This window comes from Pelophylax lessonae, assembly GCF_965119305.1.
Source record: "Pelophylax lessonae genome assembly, chromosome: 3".
Lineage (NCBI taxonomy): Eukaryota > Metazoa > Chordata > Amphibia > Anura > Ranidae > Pelophylax > Pelophylax lessonae.
Window position 1 is genome coordinate 476,669,917 of NC_138770.1, and position 14,041 is coordinate 476,683,957.

The window sequence follows — 14,041 nt, forward strand, 5'->3', positions numbered from 1 at the left end:
CGGCCTCGCCTCACAGAGCCTGTCCCGATCTGAGCCAATGTGATCATCTGCCGTAGGAGCGCAGACCCCGCCCATCTAGGAAGGAGAGGCCGGATCTGCGCTCCACGGGCGCCGGTGTAACTTTAAAAAACCATACCCCGTGAAGAAACCATACCCTCGTCACTTCCTGTGTCAAACAGCTGAGCAGCGCAGCAGTGCGCATGCTCAGAGCCCCGGAGACGTAACAGAACAGCAAAGAAGAACACAAGTGCGCATGCTCAGAGGGTAGGAAAAACTCACGGCACTGTGTGAAATGTCATACTTGCGACGGTGTAATTAAAACAGTTCGGCTGCAACATTAAACATCTCCTCTTCTATCGCTGTGACTTCCCTGATCTCCCCTAATAAATATAAAAGCGGCGGCGGGTGTATGAGATGAAAATGACGCCGATCTCGGCTCCGTGATCCGCTTTTATTTTTATTAGGCGACATGAGGGAAGTGACAGGGGAAGGAGCGGAGATGACTGATGTTGCAGAGGATCTGTTTTAATGTAACAGCGGCAAGTGTAAGGACCGTGAGAAATCCATACCCTCCGTAGTAACACCGGAAGTGACGAGGGTATGGTTTTCTCACGGGTGTGGTTTTTTCACGGAACACCGACGCGGGAAACCAGCTATCCCGAAAGGGAGCCGGTGCAAGAGGAAGCGCTGAACACTACAGCGCCCTCTACCCGCGCCGGGGGAACCTCGGAGCCGCACAGCGTAGCAAACAATGGAGAAGATGAGAGAAAAAAAGAAAAAAGAAGAGAAGAGCAGTAGGAAAGAAAAAGAGAAGGGAAAAGGAGAAAAGGAGATCACAGGGTAGCCCGGAAAACTGGGATAGTGAGGCCCTGGATTGGGTCCATAAATATGACCCTAGGGGGGGTCCACCAATAAGCCGAGAGTCTTCATTGTTGTAACCATATGTATATACAATATAACAAAGATGTATATATACAGTGCATCATGACAGTTGAGTTCCTTACATCATGCTATTACAAGTTAATATCACAAATGTGACTAACACCAAACAATCTTTACCAGACTAGGTTTATAAAGTAGCTCTTGCATTATAAAGGATAGTGGGATACATAACAAATCATTGAATTCTTTAATAATCTTTACAGTTTAACCTGTAGTTTAAGCATATCATGACATGCATACACTTGGTCCCATGACGATCTTGCCAATCATCATGTGGGTTATACAAGTCACGATATGCAATCTCTACAGTTATCATATTGGTACTATCCGTTATATTGAACGTGTAATGAATCTCTATAGATCGCATAAATTGTGACTGGCCTGATATGCAAACCATAGGTCAAAAGGCTATGTATAGAAATATAGCCCCTGTCTGTTCCAATTAGGGGGTATGATTATTGCTTTTGTAATACTACACTATAAGAATGTTATTACATCTGGTCATAGAGAAGTGTATAGGCTATTGTTCCCATCCTCCCGAGGAGAACCCCTTTAGGAATGGCTTGAAGCTCACCATATCATTCAACCCTGGCAATGTAGTAGCGTTGAGATCCAATATCCAACATGTCTCTCTCTGTAACAGAGTTTTATTCCAATCCCTTCCGCGGGGATTGGGGTGAACCCTGTCCAGAGCCAGAAACTTGGGTATGGGGAAATGTCCCGCGTGTTTGTCGCGGACATGTCTACCAAGAGGTAGATCGGGGTTGCATTTACGCATGCTATTCACATATCTATATATGCGCTTGTGAAACGGCAATTTCGTTTTGCCAACATAATAGGCACCGCAGGGGCAGGATAACAGATAAACCACCAATGAACCAATATGGACTCTCATATTGAGCAAATACTATATTTAACATAGCAGACATATTGAAAGGTGTTTTAATTATAATATGTGGCAAACTCATACAGCATGCAGTGATATTCTCACACTCATCTTTATGCACTTCTATCTGCACTCCAACCTTATTGCCTATATGGCTTTGCACTAACTCCTTTCCATATTTCCTCGGTTGGCCTTGTACTTTTCAACTTCTTTTCTTTGGTTGTTCTCAACCTCCAATACACATTCATTTTTGGTGGTTTTATTCACGTCATTCACCGCTCTTCATTTCTCACTTCACTATATTCTTTACATGATAAGCATTGAAAGATTCCTTTCAAAGAATCCTTCCTCATTTTTCTAGATACTTACACGTTGTGATACTCCAGTTACTGGCTTGATACTCTTAATTCACTTCATATGACCTTCTGTCATCATATCCTCTCACCCTCCACAGGTAATATGTTTTTCTTATCTGAAGTGCACTCTTTGTGCCTACAATCATTGTCTATATACAATTGTTTTTTTTATGTTGCCCTTCTACCTAATTAGGTTTATAACACTTATCCACACAACACCAGTGAGGTCTTCCTTGGAGTGGTCCTTGCTGAGCAACATTTGATCGTGGTGCCCCGGCAGTCCTCCAGGGCCGCTACTCTACTTCCTCTCTAATTTGCTCTTGACGGGATTATTGGAACTGGGCATTCCTTTTTTATCGGTAATTTTTACCATTTTTTAAACGACAGATCATTCCACTCTCCCATGAAGACTTCAAGGGTAGGTTCCTCACTATTAGAATACCCTTAACATAGGTTGTGGTATATATATTTTCTCATGTCCTACTAAGATTTTCAATTTTTTCAGGCACATTTAGAGTTTGGAACTCTGGTTGACCCCTGAAGAAGGGTTTTGATACCCGAAACGCGTAGGGTCTTTTTCCGGTTCACTCCACCATGTGTACCTGCGCGTCTTCAGTGTTGACTGGTATATGATCTGTCATTGCATGCAATTTTAACGTACAAGAAATGGGCAATTTGGGACTTTATATGAGAACTGGCGAGCACTGCACAGTGTCTCCATCCCTGTGAATAGTCAATTGAAAAGCAAGATGGGATAAATGAGGGTGTGTGAAAAACAGCCGATCCCTAGTTTGAAATACTTACCCACCAGTCTGCTAACAAACCAAAATAAACCTGTCTAACAAATAAGTTAAAAGCAGGAGTTTAGTTAACACATATTTGCAAATGCATGCGGAAGCTGCAAGGCCAGCGACAAGGCATCCTGCGTTACTTGCAGAACCTAACACTAAATAACACTGCTCAACCTAAGTGTATAAGTGTCTTCACAAAGGGAAGTACATGCTTGCTAATAGATGGATTGGAAACAGATGGGATTGGAGACAGCCCAATCCTCCCCCACCTGCTCCAATCCACGACTGGCAACGAAAAACGCATGGCTGCACAGAAAAGCCATGGGGTGCAAACTAAATGTGATCAGCTGGGAGACACACACCCCCATCCCTTTAGTAAAGATGCCATAGGCAAATTGGGACTTTGAGTGAGACACCCGCCTGTAAAGCAAACGTCTCCGTCCCTAGTAAGATACAAGAAATGGGCAATTTGGGACTTTATATATATCCCATCTTGCTTTTCAATTGACTATTCACAGGGATGGAGACACTGTGCAGTGCTCGCCAGTTCTCATATAAAGTCCCAAATTCCCCATTTCTTGTATCTTACTAGGGATGGAGACGCTTGCTTTACAGGCGGGTGTCTCACTCAAAGTCCCAATTTGCCTATGGCATCTTTACTAAAGGGATGGGGGGGTGTGTCTCCCAGCTGATCACATTTAGTTTGCACCCCATGGCTTTCTGTGCAGCCATGCGTTTTTCGTTGCCAGTCGTGGATTGGAGCAGGTGGGGGAGGATTGGGCGGTCTCCAATCCCATCTGTTTCCAATCCATCTATTAGCAAGCATGTACTTCCCTTTGTGAAGACACTTATACACTTAGGTTGAGCAGTGTTATTTAGTGTTAGGTTCTGCAAGTAACGCAGGATGCCTTGTCGCTTGCCTTGCAGCTTCCGCATGCATTTGCAAATATGTGTTAACTAAACTCCTGCTTTTAACTTATTTGTTAGACAGGTTTATTTTGGTTTGTTAGCAGACTGGTGGGTAAGTATTTCAAACTAGGGATCGGCTGTTTTTCACACACCCTCATTTATCCCATCTTGCTTTTCAATTGCAATTTTAACGTGCCCCGCAGTTGATCGGAAGACTCGGCCGAGTAAGTAAGACTCTACGGGTAGTATGTATCCATGGGGACACCAGGGAGTACCCCCTGGTGCCAGTGACTGTTGCCCATGGCGGTACCTCCGTGACACAATAAGTTGGGGTGGTAAGAAATTTGATACATGATGTCATAGTGGGGCGCCGCGGGACTGTCCACTGTTTTTTGATCCAGGTACAGTGTGAACTGCCTGGACAGCCAAGAGGACTGGGGACACTCGGCCTCGAAGGGACTGAGTCTGAGTGGTCCGGGCCTGAAATCCCCACAACACACCCCCCTAATGGGGAGATACCTGTCACTAATAATGACATTGCAGAAAATGTTAATGTGGACGATATTGTTTCTGTTTCAGGTCTCAAAACTGAGTTGACCTCTGGGGGGGGGGGGGGAGTCTCCCCATTACAGGTTATGCTAGGAGAGAATGAGGAACTCTCCCTGTCGCAGTCCCAGGTTGAGGAGAGTGAAGGAGAAACCTCCACAAGGCCAGTACATCCAGACCTGGAAGTATCCAGGGGTGCGCTTGGCACTGCTCAATTGCAGGGTCCTACCTTAGTCAATGCTAGAGAGACGGTTTCTGTTAATAATGGGGTCCCACAAATACCAGGTGCAGACCAGAGGTCTCCTCATTTTGCATTGAAAGGGAACTTGGTTTATCGAGTGGCTGAAAGCCGAGGGGAAACTGTAAAGCAGTTGCTGGTTCCCCAGCCTTATAGGTAGATGCTCCTCGATCTAGCCCACAAGGATGCACTGGAAGGACACCTGGGGGCGGAAAAAACCGAGGCCAGGGTAACTGACCGGTTTTACTGGCCAGGGGTAAAGGCCAAGGTTAAAAGGTATTGTGCGTCTTGTCCGACTTGCCAATTAACTGCCCCGGTGTCCCATTACAGAAACCCCCTGGTACCCTTGCCAATTATTGAGGTACCATTTGAGCGAATTGCGATGGATCTCGTAGGACCCCTGGTGAAGTCAGCAAGGGCGTATCAATATATACTAGTCATCCTAGACTATGCAACTAGATATCCAGAAGCAGTCCCTTTAAGGAAAACTTCCTCTAAGGCCATTGCCAGGCAACTATTTCAAATGTTTTCACGATGTGGGTTCCCCAAAGAAATACCCCTTTTATGTCAAAAGTGATGGTGGACTTGTGCAAACTGTTCCAGATTAAGCAGTTGCGGACGTCCGTCTATCACCCGCAGACCGATGGCCTAGTCGAGAGGTTTACTAAAACTTTAAAGTCCATTTTAAAAGAAGTGGTCCAGAAAGACGGGAAGGATTGGGATATGTTACTCCCTGCCCTGTTGTTTGCCATCTGGGAGATTCCACAAGCATCAACGGGTTTCTCACCGTTTGAGTTAGTGTATGGGCGAAGGCCCCGGGGGTTGCTAGATCTAGTAAAGGAAACATGGGAAAGTGAGTCTTCCCCACACAAAACCATGGTAGAGCATATCTCCCAAATGCGAGAGAGAGTGGCTAAGGTAATGCCGTTGGTGAGGGAGCATCTGCAGAAGGCTCAGGATGCCCAAAGAAGGGTGTACAACCGGTCGGCTAAAGTCAGACAATTTTAAATAGGAGACCGGGTGGCCTCTCCAACAGTGGAGAGCAAGTTCTTGGCCAAGTGGCAAGGTCTGTTTGAGATAGTGGAAAAAGGGGGGGGGAAGTGAACTACAAGGTACACCAGCCTGGGAAAAGAAAGCCATACTAGAACTACCACATAAATTTGTTGAAACCCTGGAGAGACAGAGAACAGGTTTCCGCAGTGATAGGTGTCCAGTCAGGGGACCCTGTAGGGATTGACCTGGTGCAGGTTGCTGCTACCCTGTCTAGGCCCCAAACCCAACAGGCAAAAGAATTTCTGCAAAGAAATAGGGACATGTTTTCAGGGTTTCTTGGTCTCACCAATGTCATCGAGCATGACATTGTAACCGAGCCCAATGAAAAAATTAGGTTAAAGCCGTATCGTATCCCAGAAGCTCATAGGGTGGCAGTGTCTTCGCTTCTGCAATGACTTCAGAAAGCTTAATGAAGTCTCCAAGTTCGATACATATCCCATGCCCCGGGTAGACGAGCTAATTGAGAGGTTGGGTCTAGCCAGGTATATCACCACGCTTGACCTCACAAAAGGGTACTGGCAGATTCCCCTAACCAAGGAGGCTAGGGAGAAAACAGCCTTCTCCACCCCGGAAGGCCACTTCCAGTACAAAAGGATGCCATTTGGTCTACACTCGGCCCCTGCCACATTCCAACGGGCCATGGATAAAACTTTACGTCCACATCAACGATATGCTTCAGCACTGATTGGGAGTACCATCTTCCCCGGGTTCAGGCAGTCGTAGACTCTTTGAGAAGAGCAGGGTTCACCATCAATCCGGAGAAGTGTGCAATTGGGATGGAGGAAGCCAAGTACCTAGGGTACATTGTGGGTAGAGGGCTGGTTAAACCCCAAATGAGTAAGGTAGAAGCCATACAGGACTGACCCCGTCCCCTAACCAAAAAGCAGGTCAGAGAATTTTTGGGCATAGTTGGCTACTACTGGAGGTTTGTCCCCAACTTTGCCACCATTGCTGCACCATTGACTGACTTGACCAAAAGGTAGAAAGTCAGTGATGATAAAGTGGAGTGCCAATGCCGAAGAAGCTTTTCAGAAGCTTAAGGCAGCATTATGCCAGTATCCGGTGCTCGGAGCTCCAGATTTTTCCAAGGATTTTGTAGTGCAGACAGATGCTTCAAGTGAAGGATTAGGAGCGGTCCTCTCTCAAGAGGTCAATGGGGAAGAGCACCCCTTGTTTTTTCTGAGTAATAAGCTGACGACAGCAGAGAGAAACTACGCGGTGGTAGGGAGTGTCTTGCCATCAAGTGGGCTTTGGACTCCCTACGTTAATTTCTCCTAGGTAGGAGGTTTCGCCTGGTGTCAGACCATGCCCCATTGACCTAGATAAGACAGAACAAGTACACCAATGCCAGGGTGACAAGGTGGTTCCTTTCTCTCCAGGAATTTAATTTTGTGGTAGAACACAGACCCGGGAGACAATGCCGATGCCCTCTCCTGAGTCCACTGTATGCTGTCGAGTGGTGCCTCCAACACCTCAGCTTTGAGGCGCGGGGGGGGGGGGGGATATGTACAGGACGCCAAGGTTGGGTCCTGGACAGTTGCTATATATCTCCTGTATTTGGGTTGTGGTCTCTTTAAGGGAAGTTGGGAAATGTTCAGGGGGTCACCCAAGACGAGTGATAAATTCCTGGGAATAGCTAAAATCAGGAGGACTGACTCGCAGTTCTCTCTGTATTGAATAGAGAGATATTTGGGACCCGGAATTTGGGGGGCTCTGTAGTGATATTCGGGTGGGAAAGAGCGCACACAGGGTTAAGACCTATGAGAAGCAGACCTTAAGAGACAGGAAGCAGCAATAGGTGTGTGAAGAGGAGGAGTTGGTCTGGGAGAGCTGTAAATCAGCTGGAGTCTGCGAAAGCTGCTGAGAGGTCTATTAAGGACTGTTACAAACCTTGGGGTGAAGACCCGTCTACAAAAACTGTATGTGCCTTTTTTCTTACTTTGTTCCATTGTGCTGAAGATAAGCGGACTTTATTTTGAGTTTGATTTGTGTGCTGCTGGAAGCCTTGTTTGAGTTTTGAAAAAATAAAGCCTTTTTGTTTATATTTTAAACGGTTGTGCACTCAATCCGGTGGAGCTAGAATCCCCAAACTTTACAATAGTTATTAATAAAAATACCTCTAGAAGTATTTTGCAACAAAGTCCAGTTGCAGGAGCCCCTGAGGAGGATTGTGATGTGGCATCTGTCTTGCTCCCGAAAGACCCGATGTTTAATCTTCCATTCAACCGAACCTCTAACTACCTGTGGGCTGTCAAATGCCAAATTTAGCTTTAACCTATGCTAGAGACTGAGCCCTGAGCTAAATAGCAGCTATAAGATTCCAGACCCGAAGGGACAGGGTTAACTAGAATAACAGGAGCTGCATATACATACTATTGCAATAAACAGGTTCACTTACCAACATACAGCATGGTGACCACTACACATGCACACTGTGTCACAGGTTGAACTATCTGTTATAATGTATGTGAGATAGCAAAAAGGAGATAGGTATACCTCTGTCACTAGTCTTTTAATATATACAGTATACACCCAAGCTAATAGCAACAATAGTAAACTATAAACATAAAAAACACTTGCCTAATAATCCCTGCTTGTGGCCTGGATTAGTAGCTGTTCCTTTCTAGTAGGACAGGTGGTCTCAGACCCTCTCTTTTTATTTACTATATCCCTCTGGGGTTTCTAACCGAGCCACACAGACACAAATAACACTGTGACATTAAATAGCACAGCCACTTACAAACACAGGTAGTAAAGAGCAGTAGATCCCTAAATATCAAACATAATAGATAAAAATGGTCTGACACCGCCACATGCATTCATTGTGTATACTGTATCACTGTAGTGATAACAGAAAGGAATACAGTGAAACCTTGGTTTGCGAGTATAATTGGTTCCAGCAGCTTGCTTGTAATCCAAAACACTCGTATATCAAAGCAAGTTTTCCCATAGGAAAGCATTGAAACTCAGATGATTTGTTCCACAAGCATTTATAGTAATATAAAGATATGCTGTTATTATATATAAAGTACATTACTGTACAGTATAAGTATGCCATCTCCTCTGTTAAACATTATGTGTCCCTGTGTCCGTGCTGTACATAACAGTTGCCGATTATACTGTATTAGAGCTTGTCTGGCTGTTCACTGCAGCCCTCTGCTTCTCTCCTCCCCTCCTCCTCAGATGACGTCAGAAGGAGTGATCGGCCCTTCCCGCCGGGTAGAGCAGAGAGACGAGGTGAGAGAGAGGCAGAGAAACGAGGAGACATATACAGTAAGTGCCGGGACACTCTGAAACAATATAAATTGGCATGTTTATATACAGTACAAGCACTGGGACACATAATGGTATGTAACAAAGTGCATTAACAGAGGGGATGGCATGCTTTTAGTGTATAAAACTGCTCCTATATCAAGACAGTGCTCGTATATCAAGACAGTTTTTTTTTAAAAAATGTTGCTCGTCTTTCAAAACGCTCGTAAACAAAGGTACTCATAAACCAAGGTTCCACTGTATAATTGTATTTAAGTATACAGCAGCACAAGCACACATACATTTTCTGACTTCTGGTAGTGGATCGAGCATTACAATATTACAGGCCCTTTTATTCATTGAAGAGCTGTGCAAACTGACACACCAAGATAAATCCATGCATCTTTCACAGAAAGAGAGTACCTCCACTTGACTTTGGATCTAGGATCCACCTGTCAGATCATTTTTCAGGGGACTGCCACTTGTTCTCAATTTTTTTTCATAGCTGCAAACTGTTCTTCAGCTTAGGCCTTGCTCTGAGGCCCTGGAAGTCCATATAATTGTTTCCCTGCTACAGCCCCAGTCTGGGCTTCCCTCCAATAACTCCAATAACTACTTTGGTATCCTTAGGAACTTGAACAATAATTATGGGAGTGGGTAACACTATTCTCTTATTTTGAATTAGTTCTTTATAATAAACATTTGCTTCCTTTTCAGTAGTGCTCACTAACCATTTGTTTCCTACCAAGGTAGCCTGGGCACTTGAATTGTCATAAGTTTTACTGATAGTCACTCAGCATTTTTCTGATCCATATTTTAAATAATCCCATCCACACAATGCCTGCGATGCATCATATATAAAAGGTTTTCCTTCAAATTGGAAATTATTGTCTATAAATTTTACACATTCACTTAATATTGGTATAGCGAACACCCCAGGGTCCGATAACTGATATGTAATTATCTCCGGAGTCTGTTAACATAACGATCATCCTGGTAAGTTCCAACATTATGAATGTATTTCATCTGAAAGATGTTCCTATCATCCATATATGGTATTGACAATAAAAAACGAATTTCTATTCTCTCTGGATCAATGTACAAAGGTAAAGCGCTTCCCATTTCAAAGGATAAATTAGCAAGAAACACTTCAATCTCCTCTTCACCTAATTCCAACAACATTTCCTTTATTATATCTTGAGAAACAAAATATAATGGGACGCGACAATGAAGTAAGTCATTCATACCACTTTGAACGTCATCTAAAAACAGTAATGTATGGAACAGTATAGGATCTTTCAAAAATAAAAGTTCATATTTGAATTGTTCATGACTTTTATGTAATTCGGTAGAATGTGAAATCAGTTCCGAATGTAAGTTTGTAGTGACTATAATATTGTTAACTACATCCAATCATTTCCCCATTATTAGTATTTTGAATTTCAATTTCCTGGTATAGATACTCATTATTGTCCCTCAAATCTCCTACTTAAGCTTGTAAAGTCTTTATGGAGACAGAATTGACGGCCAAGGTGGTGGTAGCTGTGACGGTATCACTGTATCTCACTGCCTTGTAATTCCTTAATCCCCAATAGTTGAAGAATCCCCAATTCGCCAAATAAGAAATCGCTGAATAATTCCACACATGAGCCAAAGCTGAATGCTGGAACGCCTTTACTCGAAGCAACCACAGGCATTTAAAACTACAATTTCTTTTATCCCCTGCCCCCATGCAAGGGAGACACCCACAACAAATACACATTAACCAATAACACAAAGGTTACAATCCACATAAAATCCTCCCTTCTGTCTGGAATGTAATTATGGTAAACAATGGTTAACATAATTATCACAGGCAGGAAAAATGCAGTTTTACCCACATGCTGTAACTTTAAAACTATACATCCAATATTTATACAAATACATATTCACAATCAATCCATTCAGGGGAACAACCTATTAAAAAATGGCACGAATCGGACCAGGGGTTCCAAAGATAGTACCAGTCTCTTTGGCCTGGCTGTACACATGGCTTGTCTGCCCAAAACCAGTTCTACACAGTCTTTTGTCCTGGACACAATTGAGAAGTGATCCACTCATCTCCCAAGGACAGAGGCTGACAAGTAGTCCTCTCCAAGTACTCATGGCAACTCAGAAGAGGGGAGTTTGTCACAAACATATAAACGAATCCTCAATATAGTCTTTTAAGCAGGGAGAGGAAACATGTGGACAGACATAGAAGGGCATCCTTCACAATAGCCACACCATTCCAAGTGTAGTGAAAACAATGCTAGCAATTAGGAATCCAGGGAATCTCTTTGGACATTCATTCTTGGATGTTGGTTGGATAATGAATGGTTTCCTTGCATGTTTTAGAATGTCACACACCCTAGACTGAGCTTGGCTTACATGTGCAATATACCATTCTCGCATCTATTCCAGCTAAAAATAGGATGTATTGTAATTCCTCTCAATGGATATCTTTGGATCCAAACTCACAAAGATCTTTTGAAACAAAATCTTCCTTTCTGTTAATAAGAATCCAGGGGTGTCTTGCAACATGATTCCTGATGAAGGACCCGACTCAATAATAGGTTCTGTCCTGAACTGGGCAACAAGGATTAAGACGACCCATCCGATTACTGCGTTTTTGGTATTCATCATCGTCTGTACCAATCAACGACCTGGTATGGAAGGTCAATTTTCTCCTATTAGATAAAACATACAGTATAAATATATATTATCAATTGATATTTTGCAAGATCAATATAACCATGAAGAAACTTTACATGTAAAGATCTGTCAATTGAGAGAAAATATCACAATGCCAAATCATTATATACACATCCTCTGGATATACATATTAAATTTCTTCTTCAGCTTCACCTTCCAGTACTCTCAGTTGAGACCTAGGATGACAAGCACGTAATTGATTGAAATGAACCCATTTTTCTACAAAACCATAATTCTTGACAATTTTTATTTTGTAAGCCACAGATGAGATCTTGTCAATGATGGTGTAAGGACCTTTCCATGAAGTTAGAAACTTCTTTTCCTTTACTCGATCTCGAGCAACATTGTACAGATACACCTCATCACCTCATCAAAAGGTTGAATTTTTAATTTAGATTTTTTAATTTTTATTTTTCATTTTGTTTTTTTATTTTTTTTTTATTACTTTTTTTTTTATTTTTTTAATCGATAAATTAATTCTTAAAACAAATAATATACGTATATATACCTAGAATTTCCTGTACATTACGGGTTATATTTTTGCCAAGATGTATAGTTTTTGGATATTGGTGCATGTTACATTAGATCATTGTAATATCAATTCGGCCCACTAGGGGCTGATATTGTATGGCAGTAACAAGAAAAGTACTATGTTTATTTAATGGAAATAACAATTTTAATTTAGGATTAACTTATTATTTATCAGTATTGGCATATTCCAGAAGTATTAAAGAATTAGGCACCAATACTTATTTTTACCATTAGAGGCATTCATGGAAGTACTTCCAGATCGCCAAGGAACAAGGTTAATTGGATAATTAGAGGAGGAGTGGTTTAGATATATAAACCGCATACATGCTCTCATAGCCAGCTATTGATAACGCCCAATAGGAAGTCGAAACGCAGCGTCTAGCGAGGCAGAGAGCATCCGAGGTGTGACCTCAGTTCCGGGCAGAGATGTGTAGTAACAAAGTAGAACTACTTAAGTACTGTACTTAAGTACCGAAATGCGGTATCTGTACTTTCCTAGAGTAGAATTTTTTTCTCCTACTTCTACTTTTACTTCACTACATTTTTTTGATGATTTCGATACTTCTACTCAAGTATTTTTTTTTTGTGCTGCATAGTTACTCGTTACTTTTAAAAAAATTACCACTGCCAGAACAGTAGATGGCAGGTTGCATAAAGCTCAAAAAAATGTGTATAATGTCATTTGTAAATCAGCGCATACAAAAATAAAGGCTGTGTATAATAAAAGCTGCTATACAAAATCTTTCCAATAAAAAGAAAATATGAAACAAACAAATAAATTGTGCTACAGCGCTTAAAGTGCATCAAGAAACTACTAACAAACACAACTTGGCTGTGCGAATAAAGTGCCTGTGCAATCGATATATCATCGTTGCCCCCAGTGCCCTGCCCACACTCCACACAGTATCAAAAATAAAGTGACATGAATGTGCTAAAGCCTAAATGCAGTGAAAATAATTATTCCCACAATGTAACAGTAAATTCTATTCATATAAAATATGACAATAAATCACAATAAAATAAGTTATGAAATAAGTTAGGTCAGGTGCGTGCAACAAGTTGAAGTGTGTAAACCTATCTATAACGAAAAGTCCATAAATGAATTCCAGTGTGCAAATCTAAAGTGTCACTTCACTTGTCAGATGCTTCCACCTCCTTCAGTGCTTGAGTGACCGACCAACACACTTAATGGTGGTGGCACTGGTGGATAGCGTCTGGGTGGCACTGTGGCACTGACTGCACTGGTTCAAAAAGCCATATATATTTAATTATTTCAATTCTCAATCTCATTGGTCCTCTCCTCATAAGATATTAATAACTTAAGATTAGTTGATGAACTTCTTGGCGGCCCTGGCAGGATGACGGGGACACCCGCCACTTCTGGAACCGAGCCCCTGTGATTCCCCAACATGTGACAAAGTGACAGCCAGGAGATCTAGTGGCTAGTAGTGCTCAACAATACCGCTTTTATATATAAAAATGAAATAAAATATACTGACTCACAATTTAGTAGTAGGTAGCGTGTAGCAGAAGGCAGCACAACTCAATTCAATCAATCTCACAGCCTCGCTCGAGCCGCGGCCCGCGGAATCACTGTCATGATCATCAAGTTAAGACCGCACTGGAGGAGCCGTGCTGCCGTCTTCCCACTCGAGGTCTCTGCCTCTAGACGTGTTGTGTGTCACTCAGACTCCACCCCTTAGGGCCCTTACTGAGAGGAGTTATGATACGGGCGGCGGGACTCGGAGCATTTTCTTCGTTATCTCATCTTCTTCTCTATGAGGTGAGTGAGGTGGACCGTGGA

At 42.6% G+C, this 14,041-nt stretch overlaps 1 protein-coding gene across 1 annotated transcript; it reads right to left on the bottom strand.

The window, feature by feature from the left end:
• Window positions 1–9,604: 9,604 nt before the first annotated feature.
• On the bottom strand, window positions 9,605–11,634 carry LOC309550174 (uncharacterized protein; the record flags this gene model as incomplete). The annotated part of the gene is made up of 4 exons (XM_082250601.1): window positions 9,605–9,922; window positions 9,955–10,376; window positions 11,095–11,123; window positions 11,417–11,634. The coding sequence occupies 4 exons, from the start codon at window positions 11,632–11,634 to the stop codon at window positions 9,767–9,769; spliced, it is 825 nt and encodes a 274-aa protein (XP_082106727.1). The 3' UTR covers window positions 9,605–9,766.
• Window positions 11,635–14,041: the final 2,407 nt, after the last annotated feature.